The sequence below is a fragment of the Panulirus ornatus genome, chromosome 11 (assembly GCF_036320965.1).
Source record: "Panulirus ornatus isolate Po-2019 chromosome 11, ASM3632096v1, whole genome shotgun sequence".
NCBI lineage: Eukaryota > Metazoa > Arthropoda > Malacostraca > Decapoda > Palinuridae > Panulirus > Panulirus ornatus.
This window is the reverse complement of record NC_092234.1, coordinates 15,126,151-15,146,231: the sequence shown is the minus strand read 5'-3', so window position 1 is coordinate 15,146,231 and position 20,081 is coordinate 15,126,151. Positions and strand designations below refer to the sequence as shown.

Here is a 20,081-nt window from a genome sequence, read left to right as displayed (position 1 = left end):
ATAGCTGCTTGTAATAATAGCACCTAATACGGTCGTGGTCACGCGTATTAAACACAACTGACCAGTTACAATTTCAATTAGAACTAAGTCCCTTTCAGTGATAGCATCTTACTGTGCCAAGCCATTGTCCTGCATGTGTGTGTGTGTGGGACGTCCCTGTCATTCACAATATTTCCTACTGGCTAAATAAAGTATCGTTATGAAATACTTTGGATGATGAAAACAGATATATAACAGATTCTTTATTGACACTGTCTGTCGACACACTGTCTGGCCTGGGTCCTGTGATCAAGACAATTACGATCACAGAATTCTATCATAAATCTTTTCTCCCTGGAAACCATTTTAATAACTTGTTTCCTCGGGCGAGGATTCCAGTCTGGACTACATTTCTCGGTCCTGTCAATACACAGCGACGTTACACGTACACGAAAAGCTTAAATAATCTTATCTCACATTCACATCTGAGTGTGGGAACCATACGACCCGTTATACAGATGCCACCTGGCCAGTCCTGAGAGTTGGGCAGGATCTGCTACAGTCACACACACACATACATCGAGTCCCTGGGCACGCCTTTCCTGAAGGAGTAACTCCTGATCATCGGGACCAGCCCCATGATATGTCAAATGGCACTCTACCCAAGTGTCATATCTAAACATAAATTATTCGAGGATCCGTCACACAACACGTGGGTCACACACGTCCTGGCGTGACTGTAGCGCATCTCCTCCGGCAGATCCTGATGCCAGAAGAAATATCATTATCATCACTATATATGATCTGCTGGTCAGATGTACGGCACACGGAACGGGCGTCGCGAGACGACCTTTTGTGGCACGATTCCCCAGTCTGCCTTGATGAGGTCAGCGGCCTTCTCGCCGATCATGATGGTGGCAGCGTTGGTGTTGGCAGACACCACCAGGGGCATGATGGAGGCGTCCACAACCCGCACACCGAACACCCTCCTCACCCTAGAACAGTTAACACACCTTACTAACATGAAGGAGTATCATGGCCTACAAATAAATGAAGGAAATTAACGAACACCTGCCAATGTAAAGGAACTACATACAAGGATGTAAGTAATTTATCCCATTCAGAACACTTGATAAAAAGCCTCAACAGTGGAATAATTGTAAATAACAGTTGTAAATGAAGTAAGAAAAAACCCCACAAGTGTAAGGTATGGCTTGTCGTCCTCCAATTTATTGCTGAGGGATACAGTTACAATCGAGTAGGACTTGGGATGAAGGTCAACATAGTGAGGCACTCACCTGAGCTTGTGGTCAACGACGCCGTAGGGATCGGAAGCAGGAGCCATCTTGCAGGTGCCAGCTGGGTGATAGGTGGTGGCCGTCAGGGTTCGAACCATACATGCCCAATACTCGTCTGTGCCTACCGCGTAATACTGGCACCCTGGCACCACCTGTTGGTCAGGACTGGACTCGTGAACAACTTATGACCACAACCGTGTCTCTTTGTGGATGGGGCACACCTGAACTCTGTGCGGGTATACTTCAACCCCTGTGGGAGAACACCTGGACATCTAGGGAGGAAAACACCAGTACCTCTGTGGGGTGAGGATACCCGAACCTTCTGTGGGGGAGGATAACTGTATATTTGTGTGGGTGGATACCTGTTCATCTGTGGGGGGAATATATAACTTCAGGGGAAGGAGACATTTGAACCTCTGGGGAATACATCTGAACGTCTGTGGGAGGACACCTTTTACCTGTGGACGAGGGCATCTGTACCTCTGTGGGGGAGGATACCTACCTCTGTTGGGGAGGGCATCTGCAACGCTAGAGGGATAACAACTGAACTCCTATGGAGGACACCTGTTGCTCTGTAAGCGAGGGCATTTATACCCTTGTGGTGGAGATGACCTGAACAAGAGTTATGTGGGGAGGACACCATACAGAACCTCGGTGTATAGACCTATGAAAGGGGGGGGGGGGGGTAGCCCACTTTACAATCACACCTAAATTAATACCATGACATCATTGTCACATCTGGCGGTCTGGTGCAGGAACGAGAGAGGTTCGATACCTTATGTGGAATCATCAGATGGTGTTAAATAACAACGTTTGTGATTATAGTGTAAATAATGCCATTTCATAAACGACAGAAGGTACTTATAAAGTCTAAGGAATACGAGGTGTATTTTGTAAACATTATTTTGTAAATGTAAATGAGAGTTTGGATAGCAGGTGAGTGTAATTTGTTTCTAGGGGATATCCCGCGAGTAAATGCTGTTGTGAATGAATGTAAATGATAGTGAACGAATGATACATGCAAACCATAATACAGATCGTAGTGTGGAACATATTCCTAATGGAAATATAACTCGCAAATATAGTGAATATGTGTAAATTATACTGAGAGGACGGGAGGATACATGACTGTGTCAGACACCCTTCCTTGTATTGAAAGGTCTCATGATAATGGACGGACACCTTACCTTGTCATTAAAAGTCAGATGCCTTACCTTGTCATGGAACTTGGCACCATACTCTCTCATGGCCGGAGTGTTGCCCACAGCCAACGCAAACTTTATACCTGAGGGAAAAGCGTGTCAGTTTAGATGTAAGGGAAGATGAGGGAGGAGTGTCAGGAAGGAATGACAAGGGAATAGTGGGTATACGAGAGAGAGAGAGAGAGAGGTTGGGCTACATGTACATGAACCACCCTATATGAACGTTACAGAATATGCTCTTGTATAAAGATAAAAATTAAGAGCAAGTGATACAAGACCATTATAAAGAGCTTGACTTCCACATATTCAATGTATCATTTAGCCACGTCATGTATGCACCTGAGAACCAGGTATGACCCCTTACATACCTTTGACCAAGTTTTTCACATCCGTTGGATGACTGAGATAATTTGGGTCAATGACGGGGTCAGCCTTGGGGTCACTAGACTTTAAGGTAACGGACCCACGGCTCCTGGCTCGGGTCAACATGGGGGCGATGCTGAAACCCTCCTGGCCTCTAATGGGCAGGAAGTACTCGTAGAAGAACTGTGAAGGAGAGGTCATGGTGAGGTGTGTGTGACTACTACAAGCATACGTGATTCTCAAGGCAGTTCATGACACATGAGAAGCTGATGATTTACATGGCTATGTATTGGTAAAGTGTTCAGTTATTCTATCCCTCTATCTGATCTACGGTCACGAACGTGAGTCTTGGGACTCGTCTGAAATTCAAATGAATCACTGTAAACGTCTGAGGCCTCGGTACACGCCTGGTCGAAGCGGTCCCGAAACCCCAGTTTGTGAAACAGACGACTCAGAACAGTTTCCGCCTGGCTTGCCCCAGCACCTGAACCCAAAACAGCCTGTATCTACTCATCTTACATCGTCAATACTTCCCCTGTATTCTGAATACTCTTTTATTGCACCACTGACTCAGTCTATGCGTCTACATCTTTGTATATCCACTGACTCGTTCTCTACAGACTGTAGGCTATCGAGCGATAAGACCCAAACACAAACTTCACGCCTCACGGTGTCAAATTACATCAGTTCATTTTATCCTATTTCCTCGTCCATCATTCTATCGCAGCGAGTGAGTGAGGGACCGTTCACCTTCCCACCGTGGCAAGTGAGTGATGGTTTAGCCTTCGTATCGTACGTAGCACGTGAGCGACAGTTTACCTGGCTACAGTAGCAAGTGGCTGATGGTTTACCTTCCTGTCGTAGCCGATCAGGTCAGTTATACTCAAGCCGTCGTCCAACATGGTGGTGCCCGCGATGAAGAGGAACTGCAGCTCGGGCCAGTACGGGTCACCCTCGTCGGCTTCAATCCAGGCGTGAGCCTCTATCCCCAGGGGGGAGGAGAACGGACCTGGAGGAGGCGACACAGATGTAAAGACTTTAATGAAAATGAAGGATAATGCTCCTGCTGAGGTAGGGTGACAACCTGGGGAAGGTCGAAAGCAGCAGACCTGGGAAGGCATGTAGTGTGCTAATACCTAAGAATGGCAAAAAAACAAAATAGTCTAAGAAAATGGCAGGAAAAATACATGGGTTACTATACGAGTGCCGAGCACATGACTGCGAACTTGCGATGCTACTTTGGAGTCGTTTGTCGAGGTAATGAGCACAGCAATCACTCTAAGTCTTTGATGATCCCTGACTGGAAAGACACAAGCCGACAGACACAGATATGGCCATATGTGACCTCATATATGGTCAAGTCATGAAGTGGAGTTCGTACCTTTCCTCCTGAAGATGTAGTCGCCGATGGCTGTCGGGCTGGCGAGGGTGAAAGAGCTGATGGAGTGGCCCGAGTCGGTGGTCCAAGTGAGGCCGAAGATGGAGGCGTGGTCCTGCAGGTTCTGGCCCACACCCGGCACGTCCGCTACCACGGGGATCTGCGGCCGACAACACCAATGATGGCTACACAGGTCCTGATGACGTCTGACACAGGAGTTACGATAATCTCTGGTGACACAACACGCACTAGTTCTATCTACAGTACAACCCACTAAATGCCTGGGTAAGACAGTCTTGTCTTGCACATTACTGAATACTTCCACAAACCTACCCCTCCAAGAGGCCGCCCAAATCCTTAAATGATCTACAGGCATCCCTGGCTGTCCTAACATATCTAGGATGGTCGTGGGCACTTCCTGAGGTTCCTATACATCCTTTGCTGCCCGTATTCCTCTCTAGGGTTCACAAGCTGCTATCAGACAACGTAAGCAACTCTCGCACATCCCTGGCCGAGTACCTGCTTATAAAGACCCTTAACTTGTCACCCTGAACATCCCTTTGATACACTAGACACCCCTTTAATACTACAGATAGCCTTCTTGACAGTCCAAGGAGCCCACAGACATCCGCGGCTGCCTCCCATGACACTACCAGTGCAACCAGGTCCTTGACTGAGACCATGCACCTTGTGGCTACCTCCTTGGCTATTCCTATATATGGTTGCACTCCACAGATCGTATGCCTCCCCTAGACCCCCATAATAATCCCCTAAACGCCCTAGTAGAAGAGTAGAGACTCACGCCGTGTTGGTGGAGGTGCTTGGCAGGGCCGACGCCGGACACCATGAGGATCTGGGGCGATGATATGGCGCCGCCGCTGATCACCACCTCTCGCTTCACCAGAGCCGTGCGTGTCTGCAACAACAACGCGAGACCTGACTCACTCACGTGGCACGGACCCAGAAGACACGGTGCGGAAACCGGGGCATATGACGATATAATGTGAATTCTAATGATAGGGAAGGAAAGTCCATGAATAAGGAACCACAGGGGAAGGTTGGAGGGGTATATGACCTGTTGTTATGGTTAGTGCTTTGATTAACGTCCCTCTCTGTACCTGGATGAGTTTTAGAACAAGCGTTCCGCTCGGATTTCATGGTGGCTTTCACTGCCGGTGATCTTATAAAAACTAATTAGTACGTGTAATCATTTTGGCCAGAGCTCAGATGCAACATCGTCTCTTTCAATTATATCGTACCAATCATTATATTCGATCTGATTCTGATACTACACGAGGGAGAAAGCAGAAGTAATGACAATAAAAGTGAGTAGTAATAATACAGCTGACAACTAGAAACTCAAATAGATCCAGTTCCTCTACTTAAATTAATCACAAGCGTCGGTGCGAGTGAACATAGCTCCCGGCTGTGTATTAGATGAACTTACATGAGAAGTGATGGGACAAGAGAGGAGGAAGAAGAGAGTGGTAAGGTCACCTACCTTGCCACTGTGTTCAAACCGGACGCCTACTGCCCGTTTACTGCGGTCGAACATTATCTGTCAGGAGAGAAACACAAAATATAACTAACAAAAAAACAACAGCTCTGGAGATGAAAAAAAAAACGCCTGCTGTACTCCTGGAATGTGCGCTGGTCTACAACAGTTTCATAAAGAAGATTACAGAGAGAGAGAGAGAGAGAGAGAGAGAGAGAGAGAGAGAGAGAGAGAGAGAGAGAGGCGAGAGAGAGAAAAGGCATAACCTTGCCCAAAGGAAGAGCGGATACGTACTTCCTCAAGCTGAACTGAAAGATAAAAGGCGAGGATTACAGAAGACAACAGAAAAATACAGCTAGAGAGAAGAAAGGGAAAGTATGATAGGAGAGAACAACAGAAGACAACATGGAAAGACAAAACAACAGGACATGGAAACGGGAGGACAACACGTGAGGGCAACAGGAGAGGACACAAGGGAAGGGAAAAAGACGAAAACGAAAGGAAAGACCAACAGAAGAAGGAAGAAAGACATGAGAATAACAAAGACACAGACAACAGGGAACACAAGAGATGAGAACCACACACTGAATTGGTCACCGTGTATTTAAGACAGAAATAAAATTGGTTTCATTAGGCTCAGGTGACCAATGATGACATCAGTGTTGATGACCCACGAGGCGTTGACGTACCCTCTACCAGGAGGTGGTGACGGGCCTGCCGCATAACCCACCACAGAGCTGATGACTTACCAGATGCTGATGACCACCTCTCCAGGTGCTGATGAACTGATGACTTCCCTGTGCTGGTCGACCCTCACCAGCTGATGCTGAACTGATGACCAGAGGCATCACCGTCCATGGCTCTCGTACGGCAAACCCACACACACACACGCACGCCCGTCATGATGACTTGCTTGCGGTACTGATGACTTTTAGTTATGGTAATACTCGACCCACTTATCGTGTGCCTGACCCAATGATCGAGGCAGCTCGCCTAGCTACTAGCGAGATACCTGGGCTTCTGAGTTCACCTTGGGGACTGGGAACTCCCCTGAATGAATGAAGTTAAGCTCACCTGGGGTTTGTAACTTCCCTGAGTCACACACAGAGCTGACCTAGGGGATTGGTAACTCACCTGCGTGACGCAGAGCTCATGTAGGAGTTGGTAACTCACCTGAGTGACATGTGCGTCGAGGACGACGTGCAGGTTGAGGCGAGATGCAGCGGGCTTGAGGTACGCCTCGGCCGTGGACCACCGCCAGCCCTCCCGGATGGTCATGTCGGGCACGCTGAACCCTGCGGGAGCAGAGGTCAGACACCAGTGGAGGAACAGAGGGGAGGTCACACACCCGTGGAGGAGCAGAGGGGAGGTCAGACAACCCCGGAGAAGCAGAGAGGAGGTCAGACAACCCCGGGGTAGCAGGAGAGGGAGTCAGACAACTCCGGGGGAGAAGAGGAGGTCAGACAATCATCACACACACACACACACACGACCCAGACCCCAAGACACAGCACACCACAGAACACCATCATGCTAGTCTTAACCTTGCGGCGGCCCTCACACCACACAATACCACAAGGCAACTCTTCCATCATCTTCCGCCACTCCACAACAACAACACATCTACCCACCACCAACCATATGACCACAGCCTCCCTCACCCTCTACACACCACCGTCATCTTACCTATCATCTCGGGACCATTGGGATCGATGACGTTGTACCCCAGCTGCTGTCCAGCCTTGAGGAAACCGTTCAGCAGAGGAGTGTACCAGCTCTTGTCCTCCACGGCCAGGGGTCCCCCGAACCCATGGTACTCCGCTGTGGGAACAACGCTACCGTAACTATGTATCTTATGTTTAAAATTACTAGAAGATAAACCATGTCGGTATACACATGCAACAGACACAGAATATATACATCTTTATATGAGAGAAAAATCTCAGCCAGGTTTTGGAACTAGGTCAACTGCATCAAACCTCAAAACGTATTTCCTGTAATTTTCTGACCAATAGAAGCAGTTGCCAGCAAGCGACAGTGACTGATACTGATGTATGTGCGAGTACGTATCCCAAGCGTCCGAATCTCAGGGGTTGAAATATGCAGTGCCCCTCCTCCAGTACGACAACCCCGGTCTTCCCTCCCTGGAAGCGCCATATACCCCGCCCTTCCATAGTGTAAGGATCAGCTGGTGTGTGGCGGGCGGTCAGTCTGATCTGGAGCCCAGCACCACCTACCTCGCTCGTAACAAACAAGTCATTACCCTTCGTCGTATCTGCTACAATGTCAACACAGTCCTTCATTATGCAAAACCCCAGTACACATAGATAGCCTGTGAAACGTACCTCAAACGCGTGGGTCAACCTATCATGTGTGTGACAAGTACTGAAGTCTTTCATATGTGTTTACAAAGGCCAATCATTCCCGACCGGTCATATGTTCCTCGCTGGTGTGATGACAGTTATAATGACTAACAAGTCGAGACACCAGCTTGAATACCTAATTCTTTGCGGTTCTGGCATTCAGAAAATCGTCTTGTTGCCACGTAACTTTGATGGAAGGTTAACCCTTGCCTCTTAGAACAGCAGAACACAACTCGAATAATTCCACACGGCTACAGTCTGGGAATATACATGATGGAGTAGTTTTATTTTTTGCCTTATTATGCTCAAGGAAGTCCACACACACACACACACACACACACACACACACACACATCAGGAGGGGATCGAAGCCTGGAGTCGTGCTTGCTTATGACACACTGTAATGAAGTGGGTTAGAAATGTCCACCAATATTTACACCACAGCATCTTGTATTTGCTCATACTACAGTCATTACAATGGCGTTACCCTGAAAACTCGCATCTATGAACCATCAGTACATAATACTATCACTGCCATTTACACAATATCGTCACTATTAACAAGAGTATATTCACTTTCATCATATTTGTCACATACAATGTCGGTGAATATTACCTAATGGTAATATCACTTTTTAAGTACCGTACTGTCAATGTGTAGCAGTATATTATAATCACCGTTGCCCATTTATTATATCACTGTAAACTTGCACTGTCACTACATAAAAGTAACTTTCACTGTATCCCTATCATATGAATAATCGTACCCACAGTCTCTTCATATAATAATAATAATAATAATAATAATAATAATAATAATAATAATAATAATAAATCCCCTCACCTAAAGTCAGCCACAGAGCATCACCCTTGGATCGAGCTGTCACTGACAAGAGCCTGTGCCAGGCTTATTCTTAGAGTGTCTTCACTCACACATATGATGCTTTTCAACTGTATTAACTAATATCAATTATGTTTTTTTTTTTCTACTTCTATGGAAGGCTTCCGTCTCCAGACCCCCAGGTTAGCTTAGGCAAGGCGAGACATGCAATTCAGCCTAACACATTAAGACTACGGGTCGTCGTATGACAAAGGTCCGTGTCAGGCTTAGATCGGGTTAAGCTATACATACAGGTGGCTGGACACTCCTTGGTGTCGTAGTGGTTAACGTTACTGACCGTCACGTGTGCACAAGCCGTCTGGTATCAGACCCGCGCAGGCTCGAACACTGGACGCAGCAAGGCGGTCCAAAGTCCGCGTGTAAGTGACCTTAGAACCACATACAGATCTAATCTTCAACAACTCCCACAGATGTTAAAGATTTTTCGATTCGAGGTTATAGACTTCCAGGGCCTTATATATATATATATATATATATATATATATATATATATATATATATATATATATATATATATATATACTAGCCTGCGCCAGGTATCCATTTAATCGACCAACCCCTAAAGGTGGATGAACAGCTGGGTCGACTGTGGACCGACTGCCGCAACCTGGATTCGGACCGATGCGCTCGACCCTGAGTGGTCCTTCGAATGCGTCACGGTCAAGAACGCTAACCAATACACCACGGAAATGATTTTTTTTTTTTTTTCAGAATCTCCCATTCATCCCTCCTCCTTACCTTCTAGTTTGATCCACTGGTAAAAATATGTTTGTCTCTGACAATCGCCAACCACATCAATATGCAAAAGCATTTGCGTGTGGTATGAGAACTTATGATACGGATTTTGAGCGAATGCCTCCCTAATGACATACCAAGAAGAAATGTAAGACTAGAAATCAATTGAACAAGTGAGAACCTGGGGTAACTTTCCCCCGGACGTGGTTTACCGTAATTCTATATCATCGTCAAAATATACCAGCGAAACTGTCGTCGTCTTCTGTTGGCCATAATGTAGAATTCTTTGCAGTGGAAGTCAACACTCAGCGAACAACACAGTCAGCAAACAGAGCTTACAGCAAATGGCTATAAACACCATAACACTCACCTATGAGAAAAAGAAACTTGAAAATGAATAAATCTAGGTTACTATGAAGAGTGGGTGGGGGGAGTGGATGATTTTTATTGATTCTACTGATTTCTAGAAGTTTCACTACCTCTTCCCCCTACGTTTTCCCTGATCATCATAACCCTCCCCACTATCACTAATTCATTACCTTAGGCCATGAAAATACTGCACTGGATCTCACTCACCAGGTCTAACTCACTTTTATAAAGTATAGGTAGTCTTGTGATATGCGATTCTAACACATCCGCATGTTATTTCTGTGGTGCCCCTAAACTGAAACTTTACCGTTGCTTCCCCCCCCCCCCCTCCCTTTTTCACTATACTGGCCTTCAAAAACGAATTAAAATGGTACCAGGTTACGTCAATCGTTAGAATATTACTAAAGTTGTCGTAGAGCGTTCATTTTCCACCTCACGTGATCTCTCGGAACTTTACCGTTGCTTTTTTTTCCCCTTTTTTTTTTTTTTAATTCTATACTGGCCTTCAAAAACGAATTAAAATGTTACCAGGTTACGTCAATCGTTAGTAGAATATTACTAAAGCTGTCGTAAAGCGTTCATTTTCCACCTCATGTGATCTCTCGATCCTTTCCAACACAACAAAAAACTGCATCCGAAAGGAAAGTCAAAATGACTAGCCAGGTTCGGCAATGCCTCAGCAGAAATACTGGAGCACTGACGTTGAACAGATACTACAAATTCGCACTCTGGCGAGACATGATCACCCGAGGTGGACAAAAAACCGCGCACGATCGAGCAACTTTACCTTCACTTTACGTACGCCTTCACTTGATACGTCATTGTGGTTATGACCATGCCAACGACGCCCCTCCCCCAGGTTACCCCCTCGTCATTGTTAAAGAAAGTGAATGTGCGAGAAAAATACCGCCAGAATGAGGTTGAAGAGAGCCACGCTAGTGAATGCAGCAAGCCTAAGCTGCAACAGATGTATAATAAATAAATGAATTAAACCCAGAAGCTTTAGACGGAAATGTGAATAGCATATAAACCACAATGTCGAACTTGTATATGACGGCATCGAATTCTAAGATCGTAGCATATAATCATATACCACGATTGCTCTGTCATTATTAAACAGCAGTTTATAAATATTTTCAACGATACTTTTTTCCAACATTTTCAAGGACTCGCCTTGACATCCTATCAAAGTGCTCGACACGTTATATAATTATTACAATATATTTCACCTCCTGGAAAGACCGATTCAGACAAGTTTCCCAGCCAACATACAACCACAGCAAACCTTACCTAACTTCACCTGGTCTGGGATAAATACGGGCAAGTGTCTATCTAATAAGAAAAGTTTGGTTAGGTTTGCAATGTTCATTTACATAATTAAGAACTTTGTGTTTCCCTTTAATGGACCGTAATGAACAAGAAGTGATATGACCTCAATGAAAAAGGGAAGGGTTATGAAACCGAGCAATTTCAACTTAAAAACTCCAATGTTAGAGTTGCTTAACTTGATCTGGTAAATTTGGTGTAGTACCAGTGATGGTGTGATACCAGTGGTTGGTGTAGCGCCAGTGGTGGTGGTGTGGCATTACTGAACAAACTACACCAATAAATATAAACCCGATATAATAATGACGTTAGTTACTTCAGGGTTAAGTATAAGGCCATGTCATCACACTCGAGAGTAGCACCCTCGTGTTCAGCAGGTGATGCTGTGAGGAGGGTGTTCGACCTTTCTGATGACAATAATTGAAAGTGTTACTGCGTATGACTGACTGTCACTTGCTGAGGGAACGGAAGCAAGATAATATCTCCTGTAAATCCATGACTCCAACCTTGTGATCTGACTTAAAACAATCGTCTCTGTGCTAAAACGTCCACATTAAAACCTGATTCAGTACCAGAACTTTGCAAATAAGTGTCGACCATATTTACACTTATGTAAACAAAGGAAGATGACAGTCAACAAAAGATAATGACATTTTTATGACTAAAATCCACGAAAACGTTTACTGAAACTCAGCTGGGTTTCATTGCTCCAAAACTCAACTGAATCAACGCACCATCAACACTTCAGTGAACCTTACCTTTTGTTTGAGAGTTTTTAAACCAGTCAAATTCCACCACACACTTGCACTTGAAACCCGTCAACCAGCTGACTCATTTCATTCGTTTTATTTTCATGACGAGCCTGCCCGTCTTGCACATAATAACGACCATTTTTCCCCGATAATCCAGGATGGAAACACTGACATGAAAGGTTCTCTTGAAAAACAACAACGGTATGGGTCCAGCCAGAGTCAACACTAGCCAGCGGACGAGGGACTAACGCTAACGAGTCTACAGAACAAAACAACAGCGTCTTGCGAGAGTGGTAACGTCGGCAAATATAAACATGACATATTTTCCAACACCGCTACCGAAACACACTGATATGGGAGATGAAATACAACTGATATGGGAGATGAAACAAAACTGATATGGAAGATGAAATGCAACTGATATGGGAGATGAAACAAAACTGATATGGAAGATGAAATGCAACTGATATGGGAGATGAAACAAAACGGATATGGGAGATGAAATACAACTGATATGGGAGATGAAACAAAACTGATATGGGAGATGAAATACAACTGATATGGGAGATGAAACAAAACTGATATGGGAGATGAAATACAACTGATATGGGAGATGAAACAAAACTGATATGGGAGATGGAACAAAACTGATATGGGAGATGAAACAAAACTGATATGGGAGATGGAAAAAAACTGATATGGGAGATGAAACAAAACTGATATGGGAGATGAAACAAAACTGATATGGGAGATGGAACAAAACTGATATGGGAGATGGAACAAAACTGATATGGGAGATGAAACAAAACTGATATGGGAGATGAACAAAACGGATATGGGAGATGGAACAAAGCTGATATGGGAGATGAAACAAAACTGATATGGGAGATGGAACAAAACTGATATGGGAGATGAAACAAAACTGATATGGGAGATGGAACAAAACTGATATGGGAGATGGAACAAAACTAATATGGGAGATGAAACAAAACTGATATGGGAGATGGAACAAAACTGATATGGGAGATGAAATACAACTGATATGGGAGATGAAACAAAACTGATATGGGAGATGGAACAAAACTGATATGGAAGATGAAACAAAACTGATATGGGAGATGGAACAAAACTGATATGGGAGATGAAACAAAACTGATATGGGAGATGAAACAAAACGGATATGGGAGATGGAACAAAGCTGATATGGGAGATGAAACAAAACTGATATGGGAGATGGAACAAAACTGATATGGGAGATGAAACAAAACTGATATGGGAGATGGAACAAAACTGATATGGGAGATGAAACAAAACTGATATGAGAGATGGAACAAAACTGATATGGGAGATGAAACAAAACTGATATGGGAGATGGAACAAAACTGATATGGGAGATGAAACAAAACTGATATAGGAGATGGAACAAAACTGATATAGGAGATGAAACAAAACTGATATGGGAGATGGAACAAAACTGATATGGGAGATGAAACAAAACTGATATGGGAGATGGAAAAAAAATGATATGGGAGATGAAACAAAACTAATATGGGAGATGAAACACAACTATTATGGGAGATGAAACACAACTAATATGGGAGATGAAACACAACTATTAAGGGAGATAAAACACAACTAACATGGGAGATGAAACACAACCAATATGGGAGATGAAACACAACTAATATGGGAGATGAAACACACTGATAAGCGAGATCTAAAAAAGAAATGCCGATCAAAATAACATTTCAACAGACCATGAAGACAGATGGACCTGTGGAAGCAAGTCATCATCCACTGCATGAAGAATACGCTTCACATCTGCCGTGTATATGAAACAGAGTCACCGAACTACTCTTCCTAGGAACTCCAAATCTCTCGCCTCGTAAAACTTCGGGAAAGTACTTTGGAGTGAGTTCGAAGCCTCATCGAGGCAGACGCATGGTTTTCCCATATGAAAGCAGATGTTCTCAGCCAGGTGGTGCTACCAGCATTGTGACAACTGGGTAACAGTGAGAGGCGACTAGAGGCCATACATACACATATATGTCCACCATGGAGGAGAAACGAGAAAGTGGTGACCTGATCATAAACTCTCTGGTTTCAAACTAGTTCGAGACATGTGGGCCCCACGAATATAAAAACTCCTCTCCTGTACAGTAAAAAGCAAGTTATCACAGACACATAATTATACACAGATTTAAGAAATACGAATGTGAGGTGACTGGATGGTGGTGGGGGGTGATTGGAGGTGAATCAAGGCGGGTTTTTTCTTTTCCCCCCAGTGCCTCTCACCGAGTAAAGTGTCTAACCGACAGTTAATCTACCTGTCCATGTCTTTCGCAAGAGTCTGACATGTACAATACACTACTCGATGTCCATCAAATGTGAAAGAAACACTGATACTGACGTGGTCAGGAGCTTTCGTCTACAGAGGTGTTGCTGAAAAAAGATATCTTAACAACACTCCTACGTATCGACAGTCTTAGGAAGGAATTATCAAGATAAAGGCTAAATCTACAGGAAGATACTGAGGAATATACCATCAGCACACGGTATAACTGTGACAACAACACAACTATGTATTTAGGAACATCGATACAGCAATTTAAGAATCTGGCAACGATACAACGAGATGAATATAACAACACTGTATGGTCCTGTGGTGTGAGAGGTTATGTAACGACCTGGTGAAATGTAATATCTAACTCGTAGGTCAATACAGTGGTCAAGGACGTAGACCCTTGTCTGCAACACCGTCCATTATCTTGCTCCGTCGTCTCAACCAGTGGGTCCGAGTGGTCGAGTTTTAAGAAATAACCTGTAGACGACCAAGTGATTCATTACCTGCTCCATGCTGGTAGAAATTTGGTAGGTCCGACAGAGGAGGATTACGGAGTGACGTGATGGGGACGATTCCCTCCCTCTCTGCTTGGTTGCTTGCGTCAATAAAGGACAGACTTGCAGTGGCTCACAGACGGGTTGTATGGGGGCGTGTCGCTGGTGACCGGTAGATGCCTTGGGAGGAGTCTTCGCGCACGCTGACTTTCTCCGCTCCCTCTCTCTTCCCGGTCGGACCCTTCGTGCCCCTTACCTCAATCTTGCCTCTAAACTACCTACTTGATATTTACCTTCCTTCATGTGTGTAGCAACTTACCTCACCTCCCTACCTCCCTCTCTCTCTCAGATCAATGGATGATGAGATGAGGCTCCGTGTGTGTGTGTGTGTGTGTGTGTGTGTGTGTGTGTGTGTGTGTGTGGACCAATACCACACGAGCGCATCAACCCACGTCAGCTCACCTGAACACCATACATGACCTACATGTTGTCATCATATGACCCGCGCCCACCTGCACACACCTGTCTCCTTTATTCTGTTCATGGAAAAGACATGATAAGAGGACTGATCTCCATAACTCAGCTACAGATACTAACAACGGGAGGCAACAGCGCTTGCTGGTAGTAACAACGGGAGACAACAGCGCTTGGCGGTAGTAACAACGGGAGGCAACGGCGCTTGACGGTAGTAACAATAGGAGGCAACGGCGCTTGACGGTAGTAACAACGGGAGGCAACGGCGCTTGGTGGTAGTGACAACGGGAGACAACAGCGCTTGGCGGTAGTAACAACAGGAGGCAACAGCGCTTGCTGGTAGTAACAACGGGAGGCAACAGCGCTTGGCGTTAGTAACAACGGAAGGCAACAGCGCTTGGCGGTAGTAACAACGGGAGGCAACAGCACTTGGCGGTAGTAACAACGGGAGGCAACAGGGACTGCCAGTGGTAACAACGGGAGGCGGCAACAGCGACGGCCATCAGTAAAACAACGGAGAGAGGGAGTCGACAGGAGCGACGCCACTAACGTGGTTAGGTGCACAGCGTCGTACCCCCAGGGCGCGGAGCTCCCTTGTGAATGACTGTAGCACTGTGGAATGTGGAGCATCGTCTTTATGGCGGCGCAGGAACACGGGTTTCCAGATCTCTCTCTCTCTCTCTCTCTCTCTCTCTCTCTCTCTCTCTCTCTCTCTCTCTCTCTCTCTCTCTAAATTCACGAGTCAAATCAGTTCAGTCCTTGCGTGCTCTCCTCAACCGTGGCATGATGTGACACATAAGCCCATAATTTCTTACCAGCCACAAATCTTTGGCCAAACTGCCACACCATCGCATCAATGATTCTTATCATCATTATGTTATGACTGAGCAAAAACGTTACGGTTTTTTTTTTGGGATGTTGTTGTTGTTATATGCGAACTGATGACATTGTGGGAGAAAACCAGCAAAACTCGATGTTACACACTGCCAGGACCAGAAACCTGCCAATGTAAAGCAATGAATCCCACAACACGCGAGTTATACCGCCTACAATACCTTATATTATCTTATGTATATTACGAATACGTCTTGTGTTATCATATCCTTAGAGAATATACTATCTCTGGGTGACGTTTCTCTCCTGACGAGGAGTTAGTGTGGTTGATCTCGGGAATGTGTCTCTCTCTCTCTCGGTCTCCTATCTCTCCACCAAGACCAGTCAGTCATCAGCCAGGGTTGTACACACGCACATCCTCCCCCCACACACATCATCCTTACAAGACTCGTTCTTCTTTTGTTAGAGAGAGAGAGAGAGAGAGAGAGAGAGAGAGAGAGAGAGAGAGAGAGAGAGAGAGAGAGAGAGAGAGAGAGAGAGCTGCACTTACGACAAGGTTTCTGGCCAGGGTCAGGCCCAGCGCGTATCGCTCACGGCGGGAAAATCCAGTCACGGCGAAGACCAGTTCGTTCATGTGGGATTCGTGTTCTCCAGGTGATAAACGTACGCGAGCTGGGGAGACATGTGTTCGTGGACGGAGAGCCAGCAGCCCGGGCGTGGGTGAGACACGAAGAAGAAGAAGAAGAAGAAGAAGAAGAAGAAGAAGAAGAAGAAGAAAAAAAAAAATTGCTACCTGGTACAAAGGAATGAAATTCAACAGCCACTTAAGTGCTGGCTCGTGACACGGCCGCCACTAGCCCTCTCGATACCTGGGGTGGGGCTGGTGGTGTGGGAGGAGGGGAGAAAGAACGAGTAATACATCCTCCCTGGCCAGTATGTATGACGTCACGTCCGGGGCTGTAAAAACCTGTGGTTCAGTCCGCCAGGGTGTTTTTATGGCCATCTTTTTCTACTTCTTGACACAAATTTTTGGAATAATCTACATTCTACCATTTTTTTTCTCACCCTCCAGTACGATCAAGAAGATCTTGTGTGTGTGTGTGTGTGTGTGTGTGTGTGTGTGTGTGTGTGTGTGTGTGTGTGTGTGTGTGTGTGTGTGTGTGTGTGTGTGTGTGTGTGTGTGTGTGTGTGTGTGTGAGGGGGGAACGTACTGCTCTGGTCATAAATGTTACTCACATTTCAAACCAACTTAATTTTGACCAAACTCTTCCTTCCTGTATTTAGTAAGAGATCAACTGTGATGATGATGATGATGATGATGATGATGATAGTCATCATGACGATCATTATAATAAGCGAAAATTCATAATGAGCAAACTGGATCAGAAAAGTTTTAGCCACAGTTTGAAAACACCTCAAGTCGACGTGCCTCCTTCATGCAAACGAAATGTTTGGTCGGTTTAACTAACACACAACACAGGGTGAATATCCATGTGAACAAGAACAACAACAACAGATGGTTAACATAACTCCCCACACCACACTTACTGCACTGCGACTCCGTGGTCTACAACCGAACGTAAAATCCTCCACGTGAGTGAGCAAAACGTGGGGCCGCTGCTCTCCCGGATGTGTCCGGGGGAGTTTCTCCGATGGCGTGTGGCGCTGATGACGGACCTACCCAATAATGTGCTCAAGCCTGTCAGGCCCCTGGGTCGCCGCCCTCAGTAATGCCACAAGTGTTCTTACAGGCTACGGTCTTACCAGACACCGTGGAGACGTCTGCACTATACCTCACTTCAACAATGGTTCCCTTAACATGTTGTCCATAGTTTAAGTTATCATGAGGTAAGCCAAAGCATCTTTGCATATTTATATATATATATATATATATATATATATATATATATATATATATATATATATATGTCACCATTATCCCTCACTACTTCCATTTTCTTTCCTTGTGTCACCCTGAACCATGACGCATCATTTACTGACCCACTAGGTGTACGTACCCCCACTGACCCGCAACTTACCATCACCCACTTAACTCATTAGTCTTCGTGTATACCAAGTAAAAAAAAATCTCTTCTACTTGTTTACTGTAAACCAACCAAAAGCAGCGAGCTATCCTCGAGGGTTTGGACTAGGTACTGAACATTACTAGGACCAGGCTACTGGGATCTAGTACCACTGCACCTAGGCTACTGGTATCTAGTACTGGCCCTTCCGTTATCATGTATCCGTGATCCACGTACGATCACAGGGCCTCGGGACGGCTTCTGTGGGGTAACTATAAAGACAGCAAATTTCTATTATGATATGTCGCATCCATATCGATCGCGTTTTCTCTATACAGCATCAGATTAGCCAACTATGATCAACGTGGGATATGATCGTGATGCTCAAGAACATATCCAACGTGTTGCTGGTCGTAGCCACTCGTCTGCGCCACGGTGTAACCAATTGTCTGCCTCACACGGCAACTGACCAACAGATGCCCTCCACCAGCCTCACCTGTCGCGGCGTGCCTGGTGCCTCTGTAGTCCTCCGACTTCTTGAAGTAAGGGAGGACGGCCTCGTAGCTCCAGCCGGGGTTGCCCATCTCCTCCCAGTTGTCGAAGTCGCGCCGGTTGCCACGGACGTACATCATGTAGTTGATGGTCGAGCTTCCCCCAACCACTCGCCCGCGGTTGAACGGGATGGCCTGGGGTTGACGGGAGAGCCGTAGACGGTTAAAGTGGCCTCTGAGTGGGTCTGAGTGAGTGACATGTGTGTGTGTGTGTGTGTGTGTGTGTGTGTGAGGCAGAGTCTCTCTCTGAATGAGGATCTTACTGTTTCAGTCTCTCTCTGAATGAGGATCTTACTGTTTCAGTGTGTGTCGTGTATCCTTCTGAAGACCGCGTGATATTCTCTCATGCAAAACTGAAATCTAAATTAATGAAGGAAGTTTCCAGCTCACGAATTAATCAACTTATCGGTCACTTGGTCAGCAGTCATTCATTATTCCACACGAAATAAATCGTTCACGCCATAATGTTGCCAGTAACTTAACTAATTAACACTCACGCCTAATAACACTAATCAGACAAACTAGCAGTCAACTAAACGATCATTTAAACTATCATTCAATCACTCATTCAAATATTCAGTCTAAATCCAAAGTAGTCAATCAGTTTATTACTCAATTTACCATCACAAGGGCCAACCAATCAACCATCTGCTACATACGTCAAGTAATGAGCCACACCATCATGAAACTGACCATTTATTCAACCATCTAATCAAGAAACCATCTGACAATCGTGTCATCAACACACCCATCAAGAACTTAGCTCCCTCGCCCTGGAAAAGATAATATGATACACAATAAATACTGTCTTCTAAAGAACTAATCAATCAAACAAGCATCCGATGTACTACCCTAGTAATCAACCAACCAATCAATCAACCCGTCAATCAAATACGCACATCGTGTGGATGTCGTTAGACGTACGTGTGTGTGTGTGTGTGTGTGTGTGTGTGTGTGTGTGTGTATAACTACAGGACTCCCCACCTGATCCTTAAAGCCCCTGAGGCCGTGCCTCTGGCGCGTAGTCCTGAAGTTCCAGTCTGCGTCGCCCTGCAGGAGCACCCCGAAGAGGGCGGGCACGTGGCTCTCAGGGGGCGGCTGCCCTCCAGCCTCCAGCAGAAGGACGCGCCACCCGCCCACCTCCGACAGACGCGCAGCAACCGTCGCCCCGGCCGACCCGGCCCCAACTGTGGACACGG

General features: G+C 45.6%; 1 protein-coding gene across 2 annotated transcripts in view; it reads right to left on the bottom strand.

Annotated features, from left to right (window-relative positions):
* Window positions 1-229: 229 nt before the first annotated feature.
* Window positions 230-20,081, bottom strand: part of LOC139751304 (glucose dehydrogenase [FAD, quinone]-like) — a 226,956-nt gene continuing 207,104 nt past the window's right edge. For both annotated transcript variants that reach the window (XM_071666638.1, XM_071666639.1), the window contains 12 exons: window positions 19,867-20,069; window positions 18,828-19,017; window positions 7,402-7,536; window positions 6,889-7,010; window positions 5,722-5,778; window positions 5,023-5,136; window positions 4,224-4,380; window positions 3,694-3,851; window positions 2,848-3,025; window positions 2,492-2,562; window positions 1,278-1,429; window positions 230-974 (listed from right to left, as the gene is read on the bottom strand). In XM_071666638.1, the coding sequence (XP_071522739.1) occupies window positions 791-974; window positions 1,278-1,429; window positions 2,492-2,562; window positions 2,848-3,025; window positions 3,694-3,851; window positions 4,224-4,380; window positions 5,023-5,136; window positions 5,722-5,778; window positions 6,889-7,010; window positions 7,402-7,536; window positions 18,828-19,017; window positions 19,867-20,069 (1,721 nt within the window). In that variant the 3' untranslated portion in view covers window positions 230-790. The remainder of the gene's footprint in view (window positions 975-1,277; window positions 1,430-2,491; window positions 2,563-2,847; window positions 3,026-3,693; window positions 3,852-4,223; window positions 4,381-5,022; window positions 5,137-5,721; window positions 5,779-6,888; window positions 7,011-7,401; window positions 7,537-18,827; window positions 19,018-19,866; window positions 20,070-20,081) is intronic.